Source organism: Phoca vitulina, unplaced genomic scaffold (genome assembly GCF_004348235.1).
Source record: "Phoca vitulina isolate PV1807 unplaced genomic scaffold, GSC_HSeal_1.0 scaffold23, whole genome shotgun sequence".
Classification (NCBI taxonomy): domain Eukaryota; kingdom Metazoa; phylum Chordata; class Mammalia; order Carnivora; family Phocidae; genus Phoca; species Phoca vitulina.
Window position 1 is genome coordinate 19,112,680 of NW_022589726.1, and position 26,648 is coordinate 19,139,327.

The 26,648-nt window shown below is 48.5% G+C and overlaps 1 protein-coding gene across 3 annotated transcripts in view; it reads right to left on the bottom strand.

Annotated features, from left to right (window-relative positions):
* Window positions 1-4,142: 4,142 nt before the first annotated feature.
* Window positions 4,143-26,648, bottom strand: part of ACVR1B (activin A receptor type 1B) — a 33,616-nt gene continuing 11,110 nt past the window's right edge. For 2 of the 3 annotated variants that reach the window (XM_032420560.1, XM_032420561.1), the window contains exons 2-9: window positions 21,074-21,313; window positions 20,014-20,262; window positions 16,827-17,057; window positions 14,212-14,379; window positions 13,018-13,174; window positions 11,732-11,856; window positions 8,323-8,453; window positions 4,143-6,804 (exon numbers count right to left, since the gene is read on the bottom strand). In XM_032420560.1, coding sequence (XP_032276451.1) covers window positions 6,679-6,804; window positions 8,323-8,453; window positions 11,732-11,856; window positions 13,018-13,174; window positions 14,212-14,379; window positions 16,827-17,057; window positions 20,014-20,262; window positions 21,074-21,313 — 1,427 coding nt within the window. In that variant the 3' untranslated portion in view covers window positions 4,143-6,678. Of the gene's footprint in view, window positions 6,805-8,322; window positions 8,454-11,731; window positions 11,857-13,017; window positions 13,175-14,211; window positions 14,380-16,826; window positions 17,058-20,013; window positions 20,263-21,073; window positions 21,314-23,477; window positions 23,957-26,648 lie in introns of those variants that run through there. The other variant, XM_032420562.1, reaches the window with a different exon arrangement.

Sequence of the window (26,648 nt, forward strand, 5' to 3'; positions counted from 1 at the left end):
AACAGACTCCCTCATTGCCGCTCTGGCTCCCTCGCTCTAGCCCTAGCTGAGGACATCTGTGGTTCTTGAAGGATGACACACTTTTTTTTTTTTTAAAGATTTTATTTATTTATTTGACAGAAAGAGACAGAGACAGTGAGAGAGGGAACACAAGCAGGGGGAGTGGGAGAGGGAGAAGCAGGCTTCCCGCCGAGCAGGGAGCCCGATGCAGGGCTCCATCCCAGGACCCTGGGATCATGACCTGAGCGGAAGGCAGACGCTTCACGGCTGAGCCCCCCAGGCGCCCCGATGACACATTCTTTTTGACTGAAACCCTCTCCTCTCCTCAGTCAGCAGGCTAATGCCTACAACAAAATAGAGATGTCACCTCTCTTGACCCCAACTTACTGTCCTGTGCTCCTGGGAGATTCTGTATCAACCCCTATCCTAACACGCACCTCACTCCACTGTGGTTATCTGTCTGCTAGTCCAGTCCACCAGCTAGGGAGCCCCTGGAGGGCAGGGGTGCGTGGGGTTCCCTAGGCACCCCGTCTGTGCTTCCATGACATGTTACATATAGTTCCATAAGGGGACTTGCCAGAATCTGCCTTATTGTTCTTTCTGTACAAACCCTCTCTCTGCCTTGAAGGGCAAGGACCATAGACTGTTTGTCTTTGCATCCTCTCTGCGTTACACGTTAAGGTTGCTCAACAAATCAAAGACAGCCTAGTCTATCCAATTGTTCAAGGAGCATTCCTAGGTGGACGCAAGGCTCTCGGCCATATTCCTTAAATCCCAGCCTGTCTGACTATGGGATGCTCAACGACTTCCAGAGTGGTGTGCCAGTTGTTTGGCTAAACCTGTCTAGATGTTGCTGTGAAGGTATGTTTTAGGTGTGATTAACATTTAAGTCAGCAGATTTTGCATAAAGCAGATTACCCTCCATTACGTGGATGGGCCTCATCCAATCAATTGAAAGCCTTAACAAACTGCAGTCCCCTGAGGAAGAAGGAATTCTGCCTCCAGAATGCCTTTGGACCCAAGACTGCAACAACAACTCTTCCCTGGATCTCTAGCTGTCACAGCCTGATTTCAAACAGGCCAGCCCCCACAGTCATGAGTCACTTCCTTAAAATATCCATCCAACCATCCATCCATCCCATTGGTTTGGTTTCTCTGGAGAATCCTAGTACACCATTCCTGGCTTGATCCAGCCTTTTCTCCCTCCCGCCACCTTCCTTATGCATCCCTCGTATGTTCCTGAGTGTCTCTTGAACTCTACTACTTTACTTTTAATTTTGTTTTGGTTGTATTTCACAAGCATGTTCTCCAGACTGTAAAGATCCTAAGACAGGACCTGGCGGGGACAAAAATTCACAATGTGTGAAACAAAAACCTAAGTGATACGCTAGTCAACATAATTCAGGTCTCCTGTGTCATGGGCCTTACAAAGGTGAAACTTCCTTAGTAACCTTCAAGGGCACACAAAGGGGTACCACAACGGTTGCCATTCTGATTTTCAAAATGGTAAAGTTGAAGCTGCAATCCACAGCCTAGGCCATTTTAGGTCCATGCCCGGCGAGACGACTGATTCTTCACAGGATGGCTTTTTAGCGGGGTTGAGATTCCCTACAAGCCACTTCACCTTTCTGTTGACAAAGAGATGCTACAGCCACAATACTACCTTGCCACTTCAGAAAGATATTCGGACTTCTGCTGTTGTCTCTGTCCACAAATGAATTATGGCGAGGCCACAAGGACAATTTAATTAGCAGCTGATCCAGGTTACTGGAATATGTGCCAAACTTAAAGCCAACTTCTAGAGGTGAGTTACTTGATTTTCTCCAGCCCAACAGTCTCAGGTGAGAGACCAATGGAAAACTCTAGATAACAATCAGAATTTTTATTTTTTAGATTTTATTTTTAAGTAGTCTCTATACCCAACATGGGGTTTACACTCACTCAACCAGGAGATAAGAATCGCATGCTCTACCGACTGAGCCAGCCGGGCGCCCCAACAATCAGAATTTTTAAATACTGACAGGTTGGAGCCAGGAGCACATCCTCGGGTAAAATTCAACAGGGCAGGGGCGCCTGGGTGGCTCAGTCATTAAGGATCTGCCTTCAGCTCAGGTCATGATCCGGGGTCCTGGGATCGAGCCCCGCATCGGGCTCCCTGCTCCGCGGGAAGCCTGCTTCTCCCTCTCCCACTCCCCCTGCTTGTGTTCCCTCTCTCGCTGTGTCTGTCAAATAAATAAAATCTTTAAAAAAAATAAAATTTAACAGGGCAAACATGTAAGGTCCTGCACTTGAGGTCAAAATACCAGCTTCCCGTGGACGGGATGAAGGAGAAGGTGGCTAGGCTTCACTCAACCCATGAGATGCAGTCCTGGGGTCCTCGGATGTGACCCGCCGAAGTCAGGCACGGTGTGGTTCGTGTTCCAGCCTGCGCTTCAGTTAATGCCTGGATGGGATGCTATGTGTCCTTCCGGCCCCAGGCTCTTGCGAGGTTCAGTGGCATGGCGGAAGAATATGGAACCATGTGGGCAGGACAGCGCACAGACGAAGGGGCCAGTCTGTGATCAGACACCCTGGACCCAAGGTCTTTTCCACCCCGTGAGCTACACGGACAACTTACTGACTTCTCTAGCCCTCGGTTCCTAATCCACAAAGGAGGGTGGGGAGAGTAATGCCCACCTCATAGGCTGTCTGAGGTTGAGGGCAGTGAATATACATAAAGCAAATTTTGCTGCACTGCTTAGCACAGAGTGTCAACTTTAGTCAACAACGCTAACGGATGGTAACTGAAGGGACTTCACAGGGACGAGAGAGTAACTGCCCTCAACTGTGGAGAAGTCACCCGGAGGCCGCCTGGCCCCACCCGAGGAGGGCTTGCTACTGAGCAGATGGCCTGCAGGGGAAGGCGTGGGCCTCCCAGCACGTGGCAGGGGGCTGCAGGGGCGGCCAGTGCCCCACACGGAGGGACCAGGCGACCTCCAGGGCCCCAGCTACACTTGAGTGTCCGTGACCCCGAGGACTTGCCATCTGGGGTTCCCGTGGCCTAGAGAAAGGCATTCACTGCCACCCACACACTGAAAAGCCGAGCAGCCAGAGAAGATTTCCACCTCAAAGTCACCTAAGTGCCCCCAATTCACATTTATTCTCTAATCGCCAAGGGGGAGAACAAGAACCCAGCGGAGCTCTCGGGCTGTCTTCAAGGCTACGTGGTTGGTGACGCACCAGGATCAAGACCCTCTTTTGTGTAGAGGAAGAGGCTAAAAGGCAAAAGCAGATACAGACAAAGCCCAAGAAAAGATGTGTGGTTTGCCCCTTGCTCCCTCGCACAGGCCAGGCCAGGCCGCCCCCTGTGTGTCAGGGAGGAAGACCCCCTGCGTCCGGACCAGCTCCTCTTCCAAAGACATGACCGGCCGTGGCAGGTGCGAGTGGGAGGGTAGCACTACCACCTTGGAACATCTGCCCCCCTGCCCTCGCCCCCAACGAGAGCTGGGCAGTCAGTCTACACATACGGAAGGCAGCGGGCACCAGAAAAGCTCTGTGAATAAAACTTTAATAATGTACAGCAGAAATTGGACAGGCTCATTCTTATATTAAAACAAAAGATTTCCTATATTACAACTTATTTACATTTGCATACTGAAGAGGTAAAGTGTCTAAGTGGCTATTTTACAGTCCTTTCTAATAAAATGTACAAAAACAAACAGAAGTACCGAGAATGCCGTTCGGGGGCCTTGATGGCAACGTAAGAACGGGCTTGGACTTGGTCTGTGAATCCAGAATCCAGAGGTGCAGGTAGCCCTATGGATCAGGGTTAGCCCCAGGGGCCAAAAACCACGGCTTTAGGCTTTAGTTTCTCCCCAGCTCTCCAACTCCTAACTCTTGGTGTTCAGAGTGGTGGGGATAGGGGTGGGGGCTTCCCAAAAAACTGCTCAGTCTTCCCCAAGGTGCGGTGAGGCCGGAAGGGCCCCCTGGGGGACAGGCTAGTGGCTTGGGAGTCCCTGGGTCGAGGAGTGTTGGCAGATCCCAGAGGCTGGTTGTGACTGGGGCATAGGAGTCTAAGTTCCATAACCGCCTCTATCCTGCCAGGTTCTGCTGCAGGGCAGACAGGCGGGGGGGGGGGGGGGGGGGGGGGCGGGGGGGGGGGGGGGGGGGGGGGGGGGAGAATCAGCAAGGGTCGGGAAAGAAGGTCCCCCTAATGACACAATTGGTATTCAAGGGAAATTAGTCAGTAGCCAGTAAATTGGCCCAAAGGGTGAGGTGAAGATCTCCTTTAATGCAAGGAAAGAAGCAACACATCAAGAAAATAAATAGGAAGACCAGGAGCATTTGGGAGACCCATGTAAGCAGGGAGACTCGCCCCTCCTCCACAAGCTTTGGCAGAGAATCACTGGGCTGGAGGCGGGCATGCTCTCAGGCTGCATCCATCATATGCCTCCCCTGGGGGCAGGAGGGGGGCTCAGAATGAATGCAGTGATTTAGGGTCTCACTGCCCCCACCGGGCTCTTTGGGGTGGGGAGGCATCCTGCTCCTCAGCGGTCTTCTCTAAGAGCAATCATTCCAGGCTCAAAAGGCTCTCAGAACCACTGTACAAACCTCTGGTCTTGAAACAGGCACCCACTAAATTGAAGGAGCCCCTTCTTCAGTGCTCCACGAGGGAGACCCACGTCTGTCTTGCTCACATCATGTATCCCACGCGCCCAGCACAGGGCCTGGCGCACAACAGGCACTCAGCAAACATCTGTTAAATAAACGCCTGGAGGAGAAGGTGCAACCAGCTGAACAATGCACAAAAGTCTAGGGCCCTGATGCAAAAACCACTCACAGAACTGGGGGCTGGGGAGGGGGCGCACAGTGCAAGAGAGACTAACCTCCAGGGCAAAGAGGGAGGAACTCTCGCTGCTCAGTGAGAACAGGCTCAGGTGCAAGGACAAACATTTCCAGTGTGATTGAGCTATGTGCGTTTGATTGGATCTTTTTTTTTTTTTTTGTCGTTGTTTTGTAGGAATTTCTTTAAAAACAAAGAGATTGAGAGGTAATCATCACATAGAGATGGTTTTCCTTTTATAAAAACTTAACAATATTAAAAAAAGTTAAAATTCAGATCCTTCCAATAAAATTAAGAAAGGAAGGAAGGAAAAAAGAAAGAAGAAAGAAAAGAAAAAGAAAAAGAAGGAAGGAAGGAAGGAAGGAAAGAAGGAAGAAAACAAACCAAAACACTCCAGTTTAAAAGTTATGGCTTCAAAGTTATTATATACCTAAGATATGCTGAGCAAACCACCACCCACAACCGTGCTTCTAGACGTCATTAAATACTATACTCAGGTTAAAAGAACAGATTTGGCTCGGGCTGTTCCCTTTCATAGGGCCCCTGAAGTGGGTGCAAATCTCACATCTTCCCTCCACCGTGATCAGATAATCCAGTAAAAGACCCATGCAGATGCCTCCCTCCCACCCCCGACTCCCTCCCCACTCCTTGCCCCCCTCTCCCTTCCCCACCCTAAACCCATCACCACCAAAAATATACACTGCTGTTTCCAGAATCTGGGATATGAAAGACAGATGTGACATTCCAATCTGAGTCCCAGGATGTGGGCTTCAAATCCCTTGGCCCTTCCTTGATGCCACTGAGGACGATGCCCTTGGGCTGGCTCATTTCCCACGGCTGCCACTGACCGCAACACCCGAGACTTCTGCCAAGATTCTTTCCCCGCCCACCCCCCCACCCCCCGCCTCACATTTGGACCCAAAAGCCTCGCCTGACAGGGACAACTGGGCCAGCTTTGGTTCCACAGTCTGAAATGGAGGTGTCGACACAGGGGTGGGTGGAGCAGCCTGCTGGGCAGGGAGCCCCACTGTGGCATGGGGGTTCTGGGGTTCATGGCCGGGAGAGAGACCTCTGGGAAGGGCACCGGGGAAACTGGCTGCTGCTCACTACAGAACAGAGGCACCAGCACACAGAGACGGCATGACCACCACACCCCCGACCTGCACATGCACAGAAAGCTCAAGCAGGTAAGTGCGCACCGACAGACACACACACACACACACACACACACACACACGTGTAAGGGCGTGGCACAGACCAGGCACAACAGGGGACACACCTCGGCACATGCGCGCGCACACACACACACACACACACACACACACGGCTGGACAGACAGGCGGCAGACCCTGTCCCCACTGGCGGTCCCTCCAGATGTCCGCGGGAGGGAGGAGGGGAGCCCGGGGTCCAGAGCTGCCTGTGAGAGGGGGCTGTACTTTGCGGTGCCTCTGGGCCACCTCGGAGTGCTGGGGTTGGCTGGTCCCTGGAGGAAAACCCTCAGTGCTGCTGGGCACTGGCGACACTCGGCCTCTCCTGGGTCCTCCCGGCCGCCCGCCAGGTGCCCTGGGCTTTGCGGGACTTCCCACCACAGCCAGTTCGAGTTGTGGCATCGAGTTCTCCACACCGTTGGCTCTCAGAGTCTCCATGCCGTCAGGAGGTAAATATAAAAGGTGTCTGTGTCTCAAACCCAACATGGGAGTGAGGGAGTCTCCCGGGCTCGGTCCCTCTCTCGGGCCAGGGCTCCTGGCCGCAGAGGGCTGGGCAGAAACGAGAGGTAGGCCTCCATCGTACGCTCAACAGGGCAGCTGCGTGTGTAGTTCCCGCCGCCCGGGGCTGCGTGCAAGGGAGGGAGAGGCTTAGATCTTCACATCTTCCTGCACGCTGAGCTGTGAGAGGGTCTTCTTAATGCGCAGAGCGGTGAGGCGGGCCGCGCCGTTGGCGTACCAACACTCCCGCATCATCTTCCCCATCACCCGGAGCGCCTGCGCAGGGAGACGCAGACAGCGTCAGTCCGACCCTCGCCCCAGGAGGCCTTCCTGACCACCTCCTCGGAGCCCACGGACTGCCATGCAAGCTTCCCTCTCCGCCTGGCCCTCCCTTCCTCGGGGGGCCAGGAGAACGCCGTGCCTGGCGAGGAGAGGCCTGCCCTGCAAGTGCACTCAGCCGGCCCGCCACCGGGGTGCTCTGGATGGGGCTACCCGAAATAGCCAGGGCTCCGAAAACCACCTCTGTCAGGTTGGAGAATCCATTTGTATGGTTCTGTACTAACTGCGTGTTTTTTTAAAGAAGCCCAGGAACCAGGCACAACAGGGGCACACCTCGGCACGAGCACGTGCACGGCTGCGATCCCACGGCTCACAGGCACGGACTGGGGGTGAGAAGCAGGCAAGGGGCCCCTGAAAAGCAATCCTGTCAGAGGCAGAAAGCTACACTGCCATTGCCTGGACTACAGAGGCGACCACTGTGGTCAGGTCAAGAGATGGATTTGGAAGGTCGCCTACAGACCTCTAACCCTGAGGGCCCCAGATGCCCCCAATTGCTAACCTGGGCCAGTGGTTTTCAAAATTTCAAAGTTTCAAAAACTGACTGGAGGGCGTGTGGGACGGGGGCAGCTAAAGACCAGCTTTTTCAGCCTCCCCCTCATCCTCGGAAACCCTGACCTGAGGGCTCCGAGGAACATTTTGGAAAATGCTGCTCTATTACGCAACAGGAAGACATCACCTCAAACGTGAACCAAGTGATTTTGCTCTTACATGCACAGATGCCCTCTAGTGGTTCTAGTCCCTAAAAGCAGAGCCACCAGGGCCAAGGAGTCCCACATGCACTTGGCTCGGCAAACCCTGCTCCCCCTGAAGACTCTAAGACCCCAGAATGCCGTGTTTATTAGGAACCTGTATCATAAGTTTGTCCTCATTTCAATTTCCCCCCCAAATGCTGTCCCCGCCCCACTTCAGCTGCCATCTCTCCCAAATTCCAACCCTTCACACCCTCCTCCCTTCTGAGTTTTTAGAAAGGCTGCCTCCCTCACAGACATGCCTTCTCGCTAAGTCCGGTCCTGCCGTTCTTCTGCACCCAGGCTGAGCTTCTTTCATGGATGCCTCTTCTCGACTCTTCCACAGAGCTCAGCTCACCCCTGTGCTTCCAGAGCCATTTTTCTAGTTAGACAGGTCTAACAGTTCCCACTCAGTTTTTGTTTCTGTCTCTTGTTGACTACCTCTCTGGGCTTGATCCCCAAGACACAGATTTTTCTCCTACTAGGCTGTCCATTGGCAAGGGGACCCTACAGTGCCCAGGACAAGGCACCATGGCCCCTCAGGGCTTAGTATACAACAGCACGCAGTAGTGTGTAACTGACCACTCAGGGGTTACCTCTGGGCACAGCCTCCTTGTTGGGAAACCCCATTTTCTTTTTTTTTTTTTTTTTTAATTAGGAAACCTTTTTTCTAAAGTAGAAAAATCAGGCAGATGGAAAAGCCACAGGAGGCTGGGAAGCTTCCTACCTCATAACTCTGCCACCAGTTGGGGATGTTGGGACGTAGCTTCTGGTCACATACAACCTTTCGCATTTCCTCAATGGAAGGGTCAGAGGGCACTAAGTCATAATATGGCAGCTGATATTCTTCATGGACTCCTGGGAGAAAAGAAAATACCCACCTGAATTATCACCAGAAGGAGGGCAGTACTCAAAAACCTATGACAACACTTACACTGTGATCTGTAAATACCACTTCCCACTAAGAGGAGCTAGGGCTCCTTGGAGAGGGGGGTGGGTTCCAAGAATGGGACTAGCCAGGAACATCTTTGTCATACCAAAAGCAAGCAAACTATCAAAGACTACTGAGGTCATGTCAAAACGCACCGACTTGGAAAGCTCCCAAGTGGCCAAAGATGAGAACATTTAAGCAAAGCAGGACTAATTAATCACTTCAATGGAAGCAAATATTTTAAATCCACCAGTTCACGATACTAAAAAAAAGAAAAAGAAAAAGGACACCAAAAACCTCAGTCACCTTTGCAGGATGAGAGGGAACAAACTGATTGTTTTGAAAAATGGTACATAAATGGAAAGAATCAAGTGTTTTTTCTGCCTTCCCTATTCAAATTACATATCTTGGTAGCCAAACGATTAGGGGAAGTTTCTCTTTAAAGAAGAAATCTGGGGGCGCCTGGCTGGCTTAGTCAGGAGAGTATGTGACTCTTGGAGTTGTGAGTTTGAGCCCCATGTGTGGAGTAGGGTTTGTTTACTTAAGAAAAAATTGTTTAAATTTAAAAAAATAAAAAAGAAATCTAGATAATATTTGAGGATTGACAGTATCAGAATATTGGCATTTTTCAACCTCTAATGAATTTGGATTTGGACAATGATCACTGATAGCTGTTAACATCACAAAAAGACACAGAAAGAGAGAGAACCAGCATTATGTGCCTGGTAACAGAACAACTTTGGGAAAAAAAATTATGTGTGTGTGTGTGAATCTAGTCATTAGATGTAACTGTCACAGGAAATCCACAGGAACAGTAGGACACGTGAATGCCAAGAAAAGGTTACTGGCAACATCTAGATAGGAAAACTACAGGGCAAACGACCTGGATTCTCCAATAAAATAAACTGCAGAGGAAAAAAAAGTGGAGGAGGAACCCGTAGATTATAAGAGACTTAAGATGTGTATCAATCGGGGCACCTGGGTGGCTCAGTCATTAAGCATCTGCCTTCGGCTCAGGTCATGATCCCAGGGTCCTGGGATCGAGCCCCGCATCGCGCTCCCCGCTCTGCGGGAAGCCTGCTTCTCCCTCTCCCCATTCCCCTGCTTGTGTTCCCTCTCTCACTGTGCCTCTGTCAAATAAATAAAATCTAAAAAAAAAAAAAGACGTGTATGAATCAACTGCAGTTGATGGACATAATTTGAACCCTAATTTGAACAAACTGTTCAAAAAAAATCTGGAGACAACTGGGGAAATCTCAACCCGGACTGGTTAAATGGTATTACTATTCACTTTTTAAAGTGACAGTGTTATATTTTTTAAGTCCTTATCTTTTAGAGCTATAAACTGAAATACTTTCCATAATAAAAAGCTAATTTAAAAAATCCAATGTAACTTTCCCATGCCCTTTCCCAGGAAAAATTCTACTGTTCTGAGCTAATGGGACAGATTTGTAAATAGGGTCTGACTTGATAATTATCTAAGGGGTAGTTGAGAACCTATGCTCTGGCCTCAGTCTGCCAGTGTTTGAATCCTAGTAATTTGGTGTGGCCTGCGACAAATCACCTAATTTCACTGTGACTCATTCTCATCTGCAAAATTATGAAAATAACAGTACCAACCTCTTAGGTTTTGCAGTACAGATGAAATGAGTTCATACACAGCGAGTGGTGAGTAAATATTAGTATTATTAGAATACTTAGCCCCAACTTCTGGATGGTGTGACCAGATTTTTCTTATCTGTTTTATCTGTATATAATGATCAAAATTTTAGGGGTGCCTGGCTGGCTCAGTCAATAGAGCACGTGACTCTTGATCTCAGGATCGTGAGTTTGAGCCCCACGTTGGGGGGTAGAGTTTACTTAAAAAATAAATTTAAAAAAATGTTAGATGTGCAATTCCATGAATAATACCTGGGTGCCTGCTCCATAATGGGAATCTTCCCAAACATATGAGAGAGGGAAAAGGGCAGTAAAACAGAAGAGGGTTCTGCTGGAAGACTTACCAGTTCATTTCATTTTATTTCATTTCCACTGACCTGGAATCTTTTACATCAGAGATAAACGGCTGAGGAAAAGGTTCTAGTGGTTCTTGAACTTGTTCACGTGGCAGAATACTTAGAAGTCACCGTATAATACTGATGCACTAAGCTAATGATAAAAAATGTTTCCTGCTAGATCTGATACTACCTTTCACTGGGTTCTGACATGGGTGAGCAGGTACAAAGGCTGAAGTTGTAAGAAAAAATTACAGAACAAAAAGACTCATTTTGAGAAAATTTTATATGTTAATAAACTTTGTTCCAAATTCAGAAATTGCCACCATTATTTTATCATTGAAAGCCCAGCACTGTGGCTTGAGAGCTGGTGTCAGAACATACTGCCTCTCATGTAAAGGAGCGCCCCTGCACTGGTCCTGTGCTATTCCTGCCCAGGGCTTTCCCAACCTCCGAGGATCGAGGATCGATAAGGACAATGTGTTAAAACAAAACAACAAGCCAAACAAGCCTCCGGAATGGTTACCACAACGTAAAACACTATTCAACAGGGGCACCTAGATGGCACAATTGGTTAAGTGTGCGACTCTTGATTTCGGCTCAGGTCATGATCTCGGGGTCCTGGGACTGAGTCCAGAGTCGGGCTCCATGCTGGGCGTGGAGCCTGCTTGAGAGTCTCTCTCTCCCTCTCCCTCTGCCCCCCAACTCTCTAAAATTAAATAAATAAAAATAATTTTTTTTTAAGATTTTATTTATTTATTTGAGACAGAGAGACACAGCAAGAGAGGGAACACAAGCAGGGGGAGTGGGAGAGGGAGAAGCAGGCTTCCCGCTGAGCAGGGAGCCCGATGCGGGGCTCGATCCCAGGACCCTGGGATCATGACCTGAGCCAAAGGCAGATGCTTAACGACTGAGCCACCCAGGCATCCCAATAAATAAAAATAATTTAAAAAAATAAATAAAAATTTTAAAAAAGCACTATTCAACAGAATCAACACACCTTTAGTACAACCACCTCCAGGATTCCCTCATCTTTGATGAGAACCCTAAGTGTGATGGGCTCTGGCACTAGACACCCAACAGGTTGTAAAGAGAAAGGAGGCAAGGAAACACCAGCACCCTCGGGTGAGCACCCTCAGGTGAGCACCCTGACGTGACCCGACAACCTGCACTGGGAGGTAGGAGCAAGAGAAGGCAAAAAAGAAAGGTACCTCCGGAATTGCATCTTCGAGCAATCTCCCAGTATACAAGCCCGAGGGCATAGATATCAGCACATTTGAAGGAGTCGAAGTGCTTCATGTTAATGGTTTCATCGAGCACTTCGGGGGCCATGTATCTGCAATAGCAAAGGAAACAAGATCATGCCAAGAAAAGGATGATTTCTTTGTTTAAATCCAAGTAGTGATGCAGGGGCCCTCTGAATGTGGAAAGGCATCACCCTAAGAATGCCCCTTGGGGAGGAGGAAGTGATCAGTTCTCTTTATTGCAAACTCCCATGTTTTGGATTCGAATCTAAACACTTCAGCAGAGGCTGGGTGATACTAGGCTGCTCTTATTTGTACTTCTATTTTTTTAACCATCAAGATGTATTTTAAGCATGTTTTGATTTCTTGGCAGAAGTATCTGTACTGTGGATCATAGGGCAATCCATAATATCTGGTTGCTGCTGGGGTCTTGGACTTTATTAAATGTAGCCACAGTGATGGGCTGAATTTATATTTCACTCTGAACTTATGTTACCTCACCTAATTACAAATAAAAATGAAAATGAATTCCAGGTGATCATCAAGGTCTCCCTCAGTTAATTAGTATTACTCGAGCCACTCCCCACACCCCCCAACCCCCCCACAGGGGCGCTGCACTCATTCAGGTCAGAAGGAAGGGGGAAAGGAGCAGCACACTTGAGTGAAATTCACTGAAATTTGGCAGATAAATAGACCTCCTCTTCTGTCCCATTACAAGACATTTCCATTTCCAACTCATGAAGTCAATCTACAATCATAATTCCTTACTTCTTACTTCACTTCTGTATGAAGCAGGAAGCAGGCCCATAATCCTAAATGTGCCCCCAATCTCCACCCTCGATCACCTCCGCTCGAGCTTGGCAAACCTGCTCTCTGACACACTCCCCGCCTCCGAACAAGTACCTGTTGGGACTGCACATTCTTCCTCTTTGTCCCAGCCAAGCCTGCAGCCTGGCCCCCTTCCGAATCTTTCTCCAGATTCTCTTTCTCTGCTGCCTCCCCCTGCCCAATACCAAGAAGATCTACGTGTCTGTAGTTCTCTAGAGCCGTGCTCACAGCACCCGTATCTGTTAGACGCAACCAGCTCAGCTCTCCAGTGTGTGGAATGGGGCTTCAATTCAGCTTTCGGCTGTCGGAGAGCAAGGGCCACACGTCCTCCTCTATGCCTCTTTCTCCTTTAGAGACGGGAAAGGGCGCCCATGCGCTCCTCAGTACAAGGGTAGGGCAAAGGCAGAGGCCCAGGGCCTTCCTACCGCTTGGTCCCCACCCTCTGATTTGGGGCGATGTCGATGGTGTCCGTGACCGCATCATGGCGGACAGCCAGGCCCAGGTCTGCAATGGCGCACATGCCATTTTTCTTCACCAGGATGTTCTTTGATTTTAAGTCTCGATGAGCAATTCCAGGCTTCCCTGGCAGAGAATAAAATAAGGATCTTTACAGAGAGATAGCATAAACGTTAAAAGCATAGACTCTGCAGCCAGACTGCGTGGGTCCAAGTTCTGGCTTCGCCTCCCACTAACCCGGTAACCCTAGAAAAGCGACTTAACCCGTCTGCACCTCTGTCTTCTCATCCGTAAGATGAGGCTACCCCAGTCCTTACTTGATGGCAATGTGAGGATTAAACGCATTAATGTAGGTAAGTGAAGAGCTTAGAAGGGCATGCGTATTAGTGATTCTCACTACTCCTCCTCCTTGCCTTTCCCTGAACTGATATGCTCCAGGACAGAACTGCTAAGGAATTCCAAGAAAAACTGCTATACTGGCGAGGTTTTTACAGTCAAAGAGGCGAAGATAAGGCCCGCTACTATCACACAGGGGTTAGGAACAGGATCAAACGTTAATGGTTTTCCGTCAAGGCCAGCAAGAGCCGTTGCCCTGGTCCACCAGAAATCAGGGAGCACAGCACACCTGCCGCCTGGACGAGAACCGTGATCCCCCAAAGAGCTGATGTCACAGTCAACATACAAAGAAGCCTCAGGTCTGTTTCCTCCAGGAGAACCTTCCTAGGTTAGTAAAGCCCAGTGTCTAATCCAGCACACAGTCCATAAGCCACCTGTCGCCAACAACAAATGTGTGACGTGACATTAGCAAACTGTGCTCCTTTTCTCTTCTGGGCGCCATTCTTTTACGTGTGTGTGGTGGACTTCTGGGAGGACAGAACACTGGCTCACCACCCAACAGTCATGCTGGGCCAACAGAGGACAAACAATGGAATCTTTATGTTCCAGAGCCCCTGAAGGAATTCTAAAGACGGAGGTCAAAAGACCCCACTGGAGACAGCTTCTGTTCTCAAGAAAAACTCAAACCTCTCTCCCTTAGATAGGCCACAGTTCCTGAGGCCTACCTCCAACTTCCTCAGTAAAAAGGAGTTCTGGGAACTAAATGAGGATGGTACTGGCTTTCAAAGGCTACTCAACCTCCCTGCCCCTCAGTGGGGCCCACTCACCTTGGGTACCTACAATCTCCATGTGCAGGTGTGCTAGCCCGCTAGCCGCAGACAAGGCCAGCTTAATCATCCCCTCGATCGTCACCGTGTATCGGTTAAGATAATCAAACAGGGAGCCATGCTCATGGTAGTCTGAGACGAGCCACAGCTGTGTCCAGGTGCCATTATCTGCAGAGAACCACAGAGGAGTTCTGGAAGAGGCACAACTACCAGCAAAAAGGTTAAGGCGGTAAAGAATATGTGAACAACACGAACTCCAACGAGACTCTTGAATTCACGCTTCTTGCCTCCATACCTCCTGAGGCTCCCCCTCTATACCTGTTCCATCTACACTTGGTCACCAGTGTGGGGGTCCAAGAAGGACAGAAGAACAACATTCTTCCTTAGGTGCTGTCGGAGTCTGAACAAGACCTACTCATCTACTCAGGAGACCAAGACTGACTGCACCCACTGCTGCCAAGGAGCAACGCTTCGCAGACCCTCCTCTGTGCTCCAAGATCCTGTGAGCGCAGCCCAGCCCCGGCAGCTGGCTCATCCGTAATGTTTCCTTTCAGTCCACGGCTCCTACCAGGCCATGAGCTTGCTCTCTGGGAGCAGAGCAAAGAGCTCCTTCGTGCGTTCCTGTATTCCAGACCAAAAAAATGCTTTTCAGTGCACGAAGAGCACAATTCCAAGTATTCCAGAGAGGTCATCTTATCCTCGGAAGAGCAATGGAAGCTGGACAGCACGCACTTTTATACGGGGTGGGGGATGAGAGGCAGTGTGTAGTAGGAAGGAGGAAGGAAAAAAAGAAAGACCCAAAGCTGGTAATCTAATTAGGTTATGCTGCTGTCAATAGGAAGACTGGAAATTGGATTGAGATCTCCAAATTCCAGGCCGGTGTTAGTTCCGGGACACTATACTATATATATATCATGCTAAAAAGGCAAAAACGAAGGAGTCCGATTTTTCTCCTCCCTTGGCCCTAATGTGAGTTTTTACAGCCAGATCCCTGTTCCACACGAGCTGCCAGAATCAATAAAGGGAGTGGCTCTTGGAACGGCACCAATTTTGGCTTCCCTGATTCCGAACAAGGGGCCCACCCAGCATAGCACTCTTGCGCTCCAACCAGCCCTGAAGTCATGAGGACCCTGGCAGTAAGTCCAAGTTAAAAGGGAAGACATCTTCTGAGCCTTTAAACTGTATGTAAAATTGAAGTGTTCTCAAAAGATGCTGTTTTAAAAAAAGCACAATTTACTCAAAGGGGGTAAACATTCTCTCTTCCCCTTCCTCCCTTGTGTTTGAGTCCGAGCCTCTTCAGCTTGGGGGCAGGTGAGGCCACGACAAACCCCCACAGTAATATGAGGAATCAGCAGTCTGCTGCTGTCTTAGGAAGGAAAAATAAACACTTAACATCTTCCATAGGCTTCGGAGACACGAACTTCTAGAAATTGCCATGTCCCGGGAGCAGCCTCTGTCCCAGCTGCCAGGGCGACTCTTCTCCAGTGCGCACGCGAAGGCTGCATGGGCTTTCCGGCTCCAGACTCTCCGCTACCTGCCCACGTACCTGATGCCTCTGCTTTCCGGGAGCTGCGAGGGCAAGGACTGCGGGGGGCCCCCGTGTGACCATCGGCGCAGCGGGCAGAGGTCCTGCCCCGCAGTGGTCAACGGATGTGAGTACATGAATGAATGCAACTCCAAGCACCACCCACTACCTCAGAATAAAAGGTAATGCTCTCGAGGAGGCCCTCCGTGGCCTGGCATCGGCTGCCTCTCCCCCCACGGAGCCGTGCCTGTGAGCTGCAGGGTCCCAGGCACCCCTCACCTCTACCTGTGTGTCTGCAGTGCCCTTCCCACTGAGTCGTCTTCTTCACCGACTCCTGACACCCCGGCCTCAATCAAGCTCAAGTGTGACCTCCCCGACCCCCACCTCACCCCCAATTTGTGCAAACTAGAAGAGCTTGCAATTTGATTACTTCCTGGAATTAACTATTTCTTTACTTCTCACTTTGCTGCTCAGTGAAGCCCTCGAAAACAAGGACGTGCCTGGCCACACAACAGAGACTCAGAAACTAAAGAAAAATCAGAAGGGAGAAGAAGGAGGAACCAAGGGACCTCAGGTCCAAGCAGACCAAAAGCTGAGCCTGAAAGATCACGAGGAGGTAACACCTGGGGGCAGCCAGGTCACCCCCGCTGGGCCTGCTCCGCTACCCGTGTGTATGATGCAGATTCTATCACAGACGTGCGCCACGTGCTTCTCTGGGCTCCCTGCCCTGGCAGGGGCTCAGGCCACAATTCCTCATCCCAGTGATGTGCAAGGTAAACTAAATGAAGCCCGGGCGGGGAATACACTAGGGGTGACGGGAAGGGGTGTTACGAATGGGAAGTGAGCAGGTAGGATGAGGGGTTTATCTTGTTTATCTGCTTAATAACTGTTTGCTTGCTTAATGGCCTGGGTTTCGGTATAAGCTTTTCATAGAAGAGAAGTTGGAGAGACCATCAGCTTATTCAGATTCTCCTTCTATGGGTAATAACTATGAAGGCGGTCCCAGAGCTGTTCAACTTCCCCAGTCACCCTGTCCATCTGGGGCTACTGTTGCCTTTGGGAGCCCCTATATCCAAACCCAGCTCGTTACCTTTATTGTCAGCAGCAATAAATCCAAGGATGTTCTCGTGGCGCAGCATGACCGTCTGGTAGATCTCTGCTTCCCGGAACCAAGACCGTTCTTCACGAGAAGAGAAAATCTTCACAGCCACGTCCCCACCCCTCCAGCGGCCACGCCACACTTCCCCAAACCGGCCCTTGCCAATAATCTCCTGCAAAACGATGGTTCGGGCCACTGTGCGCTGGACAAAAAGGGGCAACCCTGTGGACCAAAGAATGGAAAGAAAGCGGACATTGTAAATTTGCTGAACTTTGCAACACCCACTCTCACTGCCACACTGGAAAGGCCATTACCACACAGTGCCTCCAAGCCACCCCGGTCCCGTGACCAAGGAGAGCTGTGGCTGCCCCTGCACATGGCTAGGTGAGCCGGCAGAGGGCTAAGCCCAGCAGTGACTGGCAGTGAGCAAACACAGAAAGGGAAATGCATGAGATTAGCTGTGCCTTATCTAAGCAATTCTTCCTTTCAGTTAGTACGGGTGACAGATTCGCACACAACGTCTGACCAGATTCACCAACTCTGCAGCCGGCCTCTCGTGGGCCAGTCCACCCACAACTGCTTTATGCCGACTGAAGAGAAAGAGGGCAGAGAAGGTGAAAGACGGGGCTTGAGGACTGGGGGTGCTCTGCTCCGCGGCCACTAGAGGGCGGTGCTGCATGGCCCACAAAAGCCAAACTGTGGTCGGGCACACAAGGTTCCCACCGCTCTCCAAAGCTCTGCTCAGGTCAAGCTCCTGATACGCAAGGAGAGACTTCCCACGCTCATCCTAAGAGTAACTTTACTGTCTTCACAGGGCTCATTTACTGCTTCATTTGCCCCCTTCAGTAGTCCCCCTACCTAACCAATCACACTTACCATCAGACTGACTCGGAGCTCCCTCACTTCCTCTCCCAGACCAAATAAACATGTTATTAATCCCTAAGTCCTGTGGATGTGAATCCCATTTACTGGAGGCTTACTATGCACTAGAAACTATGATAAAGCTTTAAATTATCTCATTTCCTCACAACCACCTATAAGGTAAATGGTGTTATTATCCCCATTTTACAGACAAGAAAACTAAGGCTCAAAATGGAAAGTTAAGTAACTCATTTGAACTCCTACAGGCAGCAAGTGGCAAAGAAGGGATTAAAGTCTAGAACTGTCTGACTCCCAAAGTTTATGCTTTTAACTACAACACTACAGAACCAGCAAAATGTCTCTCACATCGGACCCCTCCTCTCCATCCCCCCTGTGCCCATCCAGGTTCTGGACCGTCTTTAAAAGACTCCCAACTGGTCTTTCCACCTCCCTCGTCGCCCTGTTCCTGCCCTGCACACCCACACACAGCCCTGCCTCACCCTGCCCTCGCTAACAGGAGGTTGGTGAATGAGTGAATTCAACCTCCACACCACTGCCAGAATGCCTTCCACGGGAAAATATGAACGTTTACTTTGCCACATGAAAACTTCCGGTAGATGCCTCTCACCTTACTGGATAAAGCACAGTGCCCAAGGTCCTGCCCACCTGAGCTGTGCTGCTCAGTGTGGGCAGGGCATGCCAGCCTCTATATCGTCCCCTAAACACATGGTGAACTTTCGTGCCTTTTTGTGCTTTTGCTCAAGGGGTTCTCCTTGGCCTGGAATGTTCCCTGTCCTCTTACCTCTCTTAAAACCTCCAACTCCGTCTTCAGGACCCCTTTAAATGCATCCTCCCCCATGAGACCCTTTCCCAGCAATCCCCATTTTTTCTATCCAATCCTGGGTCAGCCGTTTTCATCTTTGTTTAGCTTGTGTCACCCACAGGGTATTCAACACGTACTTGTTGAAGGGACTTGAAAGTCACATAAGCACTTATCACTTTAAAAACCACAGTATTAAAACTTCAACACCTTCAAAGCTCTGCATATTTGGAACTAAGAAGGGACTAGAACCTCCAAGGAGAAACAGTTATTAGTCATTTTACTCCAGATGACTAAGTAACCACCACGGACCTTCGCTAGCCTCAGCTAGTTCTGATCTTAAAAAGGACTCCAGAGACCTGAGCTACCCTCCTGTGACAGCAAATCAAGTCGCAGAGTCAGTCAGGCAGTTCTAACCACTGCCCTACCTCTTTCAGCAAAGAACAAGACATATATTTTCTCTCTTCCTAAAAATATGCAGCTTTTAAATATATCCATCATTTTGGCACTCTCTACTGCAGAGCTTTAATAAAGGCAAAACCACTGAAATTCAGGAGATGTCACAGCTCAAAGTATTCCTTGTGTTCAAGGAGGAATGTCTGGCCATGACTGATGGCATAATTTCCCTACAGAACAATAGTCTTTGTCACACGGCAAGTAAACATACATAAACACACACAAAATTCTCACAATATGATTCTGTATGTTTTAGCTAGAACAGCAATAAGACCTTTGCAGATTATTTTTTTTTTACAAGGACAGAATACCACCATCACTAAAATAATTGCTTATCTTCATAAAAAGACTCTTTTGCAGTCGTTTCACATCTAATAGCTAGCTGAGCTATGCCCTGAGACCCGAGCAGCCCCAGTCCCTTTATCCTGAATTCCGGGCTCACACGAAGGTCCAGGGTTCGGTTCAATTCCCTCGTCTAAGAAAGAGTCGGTCCACAGGCAGGGCAGGAACCAAATGGTACGGATCCCATGCCACAGGCCTAGGCTGCCTTTATGTAACCTGCACCAGAAACCCTTGGGCAACTGGTACAAGTCAATGATTCACTAAACCCCAGCTCTCAGCTTTCCTCAGTGTCCTTAAACTCCCCTTGTGGTTGCTCGGAGATCAATGATTAGCTGTCACCACCTCACAGAAACCCGGCACACTCCTGTTTCTCCAAAGGGGCCCTTCCATTGAGCACTCCACTGCTCAGGTGGAACCAGGTGAATTTTAATACATGTATAGTTGCAAGACTTGGAGAGGCAGGGTTTCTGGAATAGAGAGTTTTGTACTTGGCCTTTGGAATCCCAGGGAATGAAAGATTTTCTGTGGACCCATTATCTTATTACATATCAGACTCCAAAAGAAGGGGAATTAGGAAGCCAAACGCCTCAATGCAGGCAGAAACAAGTACAAGGCCCAGCCTTCTTCACAAACGTTCTATCCTGCTGGGAACTGGTGACAAAGACCAACAACAGACACAATCGCTAAAGGACTCGGTACCTGAGCCAGACCCCGATGTGGAGAGATCGTAGACAAGATCCTGGAGCGTCTTGTCTTTGGAGAGACACATCTCACATGAGGGATCTTCCATGTCCAGTCTCTGGCGGTTGTGATAGACACGCTGATGATAGTTAATGACAAGGAAAACAATGATGATGATGAGAAACAGGAGGAACACTGGGCCAGCAATAATGCCTACCAGCTCCACGGGGCCCCACATGGAAGGGTGCTCAGACTCCTTGAGGTGACCTGGGTCAAGTGAGAGAGGAGAGGGAAAGAACACAGTAAAAACACGGGAAAGCTCTGGCCTTATCTGTCCCCAACACCTCCCTCCATGTGAAAATGCCCTTTCCCTCTGCTTGTGTTCAAGGTGCCCTTGACCTCCCTGGTCTTACCAGGCTGTGTGTCTGCCCGGTGCTCTTAGATGCAAACCTCTCCAATGGAGGAGCCCTTTTCAACAGTCCAACTCACAAGCCACTTTGTCATCCACAACATTTCATGGGACTATCCCACCTCAGTGCCCCAGGCCAACTTCTGCTCTTCCACTCGTAACAGCTGCTTTAAGCCCTGCAGGTTTAAGTCCCTCCTCTTCTGCTCTCCCCAGTGATGCCTTCTAAATGGTACGCTTGCAAAAGGGATGCCAGCTAATCCTTCTCAGCCTTGATTGCTGTCCTTCTTTTTCGACTCTGGCCTCTCGTCCTGCCTTGCCATCACCCTCACCCAGCAGCTGCCTTCACACAGCTCAGCGGTTGTCTCCATACCTTGGGGGGGGATCCCTGCCTGGCTCTCCCACTCCTTACCAGCTGCCCATGGCTGCTCAGCCAGTGGCCAGAACGCAGTTTTCAACCCTGGGACTACCTTGACCATCTGTCTCCTCCGACCTCTCATCTACAAACCTGAGTGGGGAGGAATCCCATCCCCTTGTCACCTTGGGGAACATCAAAAAGGTACTTCTACATATCACCAAACAAAGGGATTGGGCAGGAGTAGAGAAGGATGAGATGACGGGGGTGCCCTACCTCCAGGATGAGCCAATAGTCCAACAAGGGTGTCCACTCACCACTGGGCACCCTCAGGTCGATCTTGTTGCAGAAGTCGGTATAGCAGCAGTGGGTGTTGCGGAGATCCTCGGAGCTCAGACAGTAGAAGGGCTTCCCAGCGGGGACCAGCTCCACTTTGGGGATGCAGGTGCGCACGTGGTGCTCCATCCCATCCAGGTTGAAAATGGAAACCATGCAGGCCCCATCTGTCTCACACGTGTAGTTGGCCTGGAGGCAGCTGGTACACGCACACTGCAGAGCTGCGGGAAATTTGGGAGTACACTGACATTAATGGTGAGATCCTCTCCCAGGTCCTTTTCCAGACTTAGAATATAAGCCTTTAGCACACTTGATGTTCCCAAATCAGGAGCTTTTGTAGAGATGGCGCCAGAAAGATGACACCGTCAATGGGAGCACCAGCTTTTCACCTGTTTATTCAGCTTGGAAACCAGGCTTCCAAGCTCCACCATTTTCTTCTAAGTGGCCCTATCTAATGCCCATGAGAAACAGAGAAACCACCTTTCGAACTCTGCCTTAGACTCATTACACATTATTTTGTGGCTGGGAATGAAGTTTTCCTTGAAATGTCAAGGAAGACACCTGGCCCTTGGAGGATACAGGACACCACACCTGCCCCACCCCTACATCTTCCCTCCAAAACCGCCCAGGCTTCCTCACTCGATGATGGCTCCTCAACCCCATCTCCTTTCTCGGGCACTAGGCATGCCACAGTTTGCTGAATGCAGTATGCATGCTCTCACACATTCTTTTGCTGCAATGCTTTTTTTCCTAAAAGGCTACTTCTCACAAATCCTTTAAAATTCAGCCTGACCATCACTTCCTTTGAAAAGCTTCCTGCCCATAGTCCAACATCCTCCTCCTCCCTTTAGTCCATGGCAGGTGCACCTCTCATGAGGAGCAAAAAGAATAACCTCCAACGAGGATAACATTAATATTTACATCATAAAGTTACTGTGAGGATCAAATGAGCTGATGCATAAAAAGTGCTCAATAAATTTAATCTACTCTGGAAGGTCCCTGGATATCACTTTGAAAATACTATATATGCATATATAATATATACGCATATAAAAATGTATAAATATAAATATGTTTTATACATATATACACACACATGCACGCTTTTTTTCCCCCCAAATAGGCAGTGTGTGCAATCATGTCTGGGACTAATGAGTTCTGCTGGGTGTGTATTATACATAAGTGTGCACCGTTGACAGGAAATTACTGTAAATGAATTTGGTGCCTCTGAAAGCCAGTTCAGCAGCCCTGGAATCTGAAATCCTTTATTTATCCATCTAACAAGAATAGCACAGACAGCAGCAGTCGGTTCTCCCCAACACTGTCTCCCATGAGCCTAACCCAGCCCTGACCTCTCGGAACGGGCAGGAGTACGGCTGTGGCCACTAGGACACTTAGGTTGGGACTCGCTGCTGAATGAAGCATTTGCCCATCGGGGAATGGAGGGGGCAGCCCACCCAAGTCCCACACTGGCCACTCAGTGAATACTATCTGGATACCAAGTGGGAATACATTCAAACCAAGGCCCCCAGAGAAGAGACGTTATGACCAATCCCATGAAAAACCAGCCTGTTGTAACTCACCCCTTCAGGCTGTAAACAGTCTATCTTTGTCTCTTCCTGCAATACCCTGGAAGGCATCTCTCGGCTTTTCAGTTCCAAAGGCAGATTCTAAATATCTCCGGTGCCCAAGCCCCCTTCCTCAGGCTTTCTACAAATAATGCACTCCGTTGCCATTCCCACCCACGGAAACAAAGGAGAGCGCACATGGACAGGTAAACGCCGCTGTGGAGCTTCACCGTAAGGCCTTTGATCAGAGAGAGCCCTTTCTTCTGGGAGAAATTCCAAAACACGCAGCTACCTGCTGAAGGGTGATGGTAGTGTTCTATTTTAAGGGCAGGAAGTTTAAAGCAGGTACCCTTTAGACTAGAATCCAAATCATAAAAGCAATTTTAAAAATCAGTTCTTCCTAAACTTCGATTCCAGCCCTTTTTAGACACAAGAAAGGCAAAGAAACCTCCTCATTTTCCCCCAAATACCTCTTTTTGCTCCCTCTTTTATTCTTCTTGCTAACTCAAATTTACTTCTGCAACTCTCTGAATACTCGAGCCAAACCTTTTACTCACGCTGCAGTCCTGACCGGTAATCCAAGGAAGCTAATGCCCCCCCCCCCCTTTGTGTCAGGGAGGACATTCAGGCACAAAGGGGTTCCCCGTGGAGCACACACCTCTCAATACATGTGCCATGACATCCAGCAAACAGAACAGCATTGGGGCTATTTTGGGAAGCAAGAAGGGAAAACGAGCAACTCTAAGAGGGCTATTCTGAGCACAGTGGGACACACAGGCCAGACCCGCAGCCGCCTTTTGAAAAAAAAAAAGCTCACTTCAGAGTCTGTCAATTAGCAGACAGGAGAGCCAAGAGCCTCTGATTCCAGATACTTCTTCTCCCTTCGTTGGTTCGTGGCCTCTTTCACAGTGATTCATTCTGGAGAACGAACACACCCACACGTGGCTCATTCTTTTTGGGAAGTACTTCAACAATCTTGGTGTAAGACAGGAAAGAACAAAAGTGGTGAAATCTATGTGAGACGGGATGAAGAACGGAACTGGGAGCAGGGCCGTGCGTGTTTGTGATAAGGGGTTAGGCAAGTCCCTGAATCCATCTGGGCCTCAGCCGCCTAACCAGAAAATACCATTTATCTTACAGAGATGGTAGGAAGATTAGCCACACACCCGCTAAGCGCTGTGAGTATTCAGAGAAGGACTTGCTCTGCACACATCTGTGTACATCTATACAGTTTACAGAGTGAGGAAGAAGTCTGAAAAAGATACATTTTTAAGATAACCATCACTACTGCCCACACCCCTGAAAAGGCTTCAGTTACTTATCACTAGAGCCACAGCAGGGTTATGATGGCAGGAACAGATCAGAAAGACCCAAGGCTCAAATAGCAGCTCTAACACCAATCACATGACCTTGCGCAAGTTAGTAACCTCCCTGCACCCTGGTTTCCTAATCTGTAAAGTGGGACTGTTAATAATCATTTTACAGGACTATGTAAGAACTATATGAAATAATACATTTTAAAAGTGCTCGGCAAATAGGTGCTCAATAAACTTTAATCTCTCCTCTAAATGTAAGACTCAAACAGACACACACACAGGCATGCACACGTAAAACGTCTCTTTAACCACTAATTAGGAAGTGGCAAGTTACAGTAAGACCACAGCAAGCACAGCAAGAAACTGCTATTCTAGTCTCAGCTCTGCCAGTAACTAGCCGTGTGGCATTGGGTAAGTCACTTAACCTCTCTGAACCTCATTTTCCTCATGATTCATCAGAGAGAAGGCAATGAACTAGATGACCTCTAAAATCCTCCAGCTGAAATTTGAATCCAGTTTGTTTTTAAATTCACATTGTTTGGATCACTGATCCAACACTGGGAAGTGCTTTAAATTTTATATATTTTTTCCTGAACTTTAAAGACAGACATTAGGGCTAGTCTTCTGTTAATATTCATTTCTCAAAATAAGTAATAAAATTATAAAAACATCTGAATTTACTGTAAATGTACTAGGTACACTAAATCATAAACCTAATCGCGATTTCTTTGAAAAGCTAAATCTGGACTAATGAATGCTAATAGCCCTTTATAATCTACTTCATAGTGACTCATCAGGTTAAATCAGTCTACACACACGCATATAAACAATACATACCTAAAACTCTCTGTATTCCACAACCAAGGAGTTATGTAGTAGAAATAACACAATTTGGAAAACCAATCACAGAGGAATAACAAAATCACGTGAGACACAACCAAGTTAAAAAGTGATCAGAACCAGGGAGCACCTGGGTGGCTTAGTCAGTTAAGTGTCCGACTCTTGATTTCGGCTCAGGTCAAGATCTAGGGGTTGTAGGATTGAGTGGCACGTCAGGCTCCGTGCTGGGGGCGTGGAGCCTACTTAGGATTCTCTCTCTCCCTCTCCCTCAGCCCCTCCCCCTCCCCCAAAAAGTGGTCAGAATGAAATTCTCACTAGCACAGCATTTTGTTATTAAAAGTCAGTCAAACCGGAACTAAAAACAAAACCACCTATGCAGGATTTGAGTGTGGCTCCAAAATATGATTAGAAGGTGGTATGCGGTAGGATGTAGATGCAAATTTGATTCATGAGAGAGGCTGTGTTTTGAGGAAGACCAACAAGTCCCAACTTGGGCAGTCTCTGTCTAGCTGCATGTTATGGCGGCACTAACACAGCTGGGTCTCAGCAAAGACAACCCCACCGTAGGCAGGGCACTGGGGCTGGGTCCTCTCTCTCTCTGACCCACTGGGAAGACACTCAGCAAGGGTGTGGCTCATGGGAATTCCCAAGAGCCACCATACAGGCATAGACTCACGGCCACTCAGCACACTATTCTGCCCCAGACCACATCTCCAGGGGACAGGGTGTGGGAGAGCACAGGGTGGTGGCACCAACCTCAAAATGTAAGAAGCGAGCTGCAAAACATCCACATTTGAGATAGATAAAGATCCACAAATGTTCTAAAACATTTTAAAGCTCCAGTATTTATGACTTTTAGCTTAATTAATCGCTCCTTGAGGATAATAAGCTTCACTGATTTTGTACCAGAATGGGGCACTGTCCTGTTCAGGTATACTAAACTTGCCTCTTCCAAACCTCACTGGGCAACCTTCTAACTTTATAGTATCCATGATGAGGTGCCCAAACCAGCTCGCGTAGCCCTTCCTCTTCACGACTTTACAATTTGATCATAAACTGCCTCTCAGCCCTCCTCCTTCCAGATGACAGCATCCATCAGACAAGCCAAACTGATAAGAATAGCCTATTACAACTCATGATTATTTTAATTAGTCTTCCTTGGACCTTATCCAAACCCCCTACAGCTTCCTTAGGATAGAACAAACACTTCAACTCTGAGTCTGAAGAGCCAAAATGATCTTGAGGGGGAAAAAAAAGAACAAAGTTGGACTCACCCTTCCTGATTTCAAAACTTACTACAAAGCTACAGCAATCAAAACAGTGTGGTACTAGCATTAAACATAGACACATAAATCAATGGAATAGAATTGAGAGTCCAGAAACCAACCTCTACATTTATGATCGACTGATTTTTGACAAGAATTTCTAGACCGTTCAGGGGGAAGGACTAGTTTTCAACAAATGTTGGTGGACAACTGGATCTCCACATGCAAAAGAATGAAGTTGACCCTTACTTCACACCATATATAAAAATTAACCCAAAATGGATCAATAACCTAAATATACAAGCTATAACTTACATTCTAAAACTTCAAAAAAGAAAACAAGGGTAAAGCTTTATGGCTTTGGATTTAGCAATGCTATCTTAGCATACCAAAAGCACAAGTGACAAAAGAAAAATAGATAAACTGGCCTTCATCAAAATTAAAACCTGTACATCAATGGACAGTATCAAGAGAATACAAAGACAACCTACAGAATGGGAGAAAATATTTGCAAGTCATATATCTAATAATGGCCTAGTATTCAAAATACATAAAGAACTCATAACT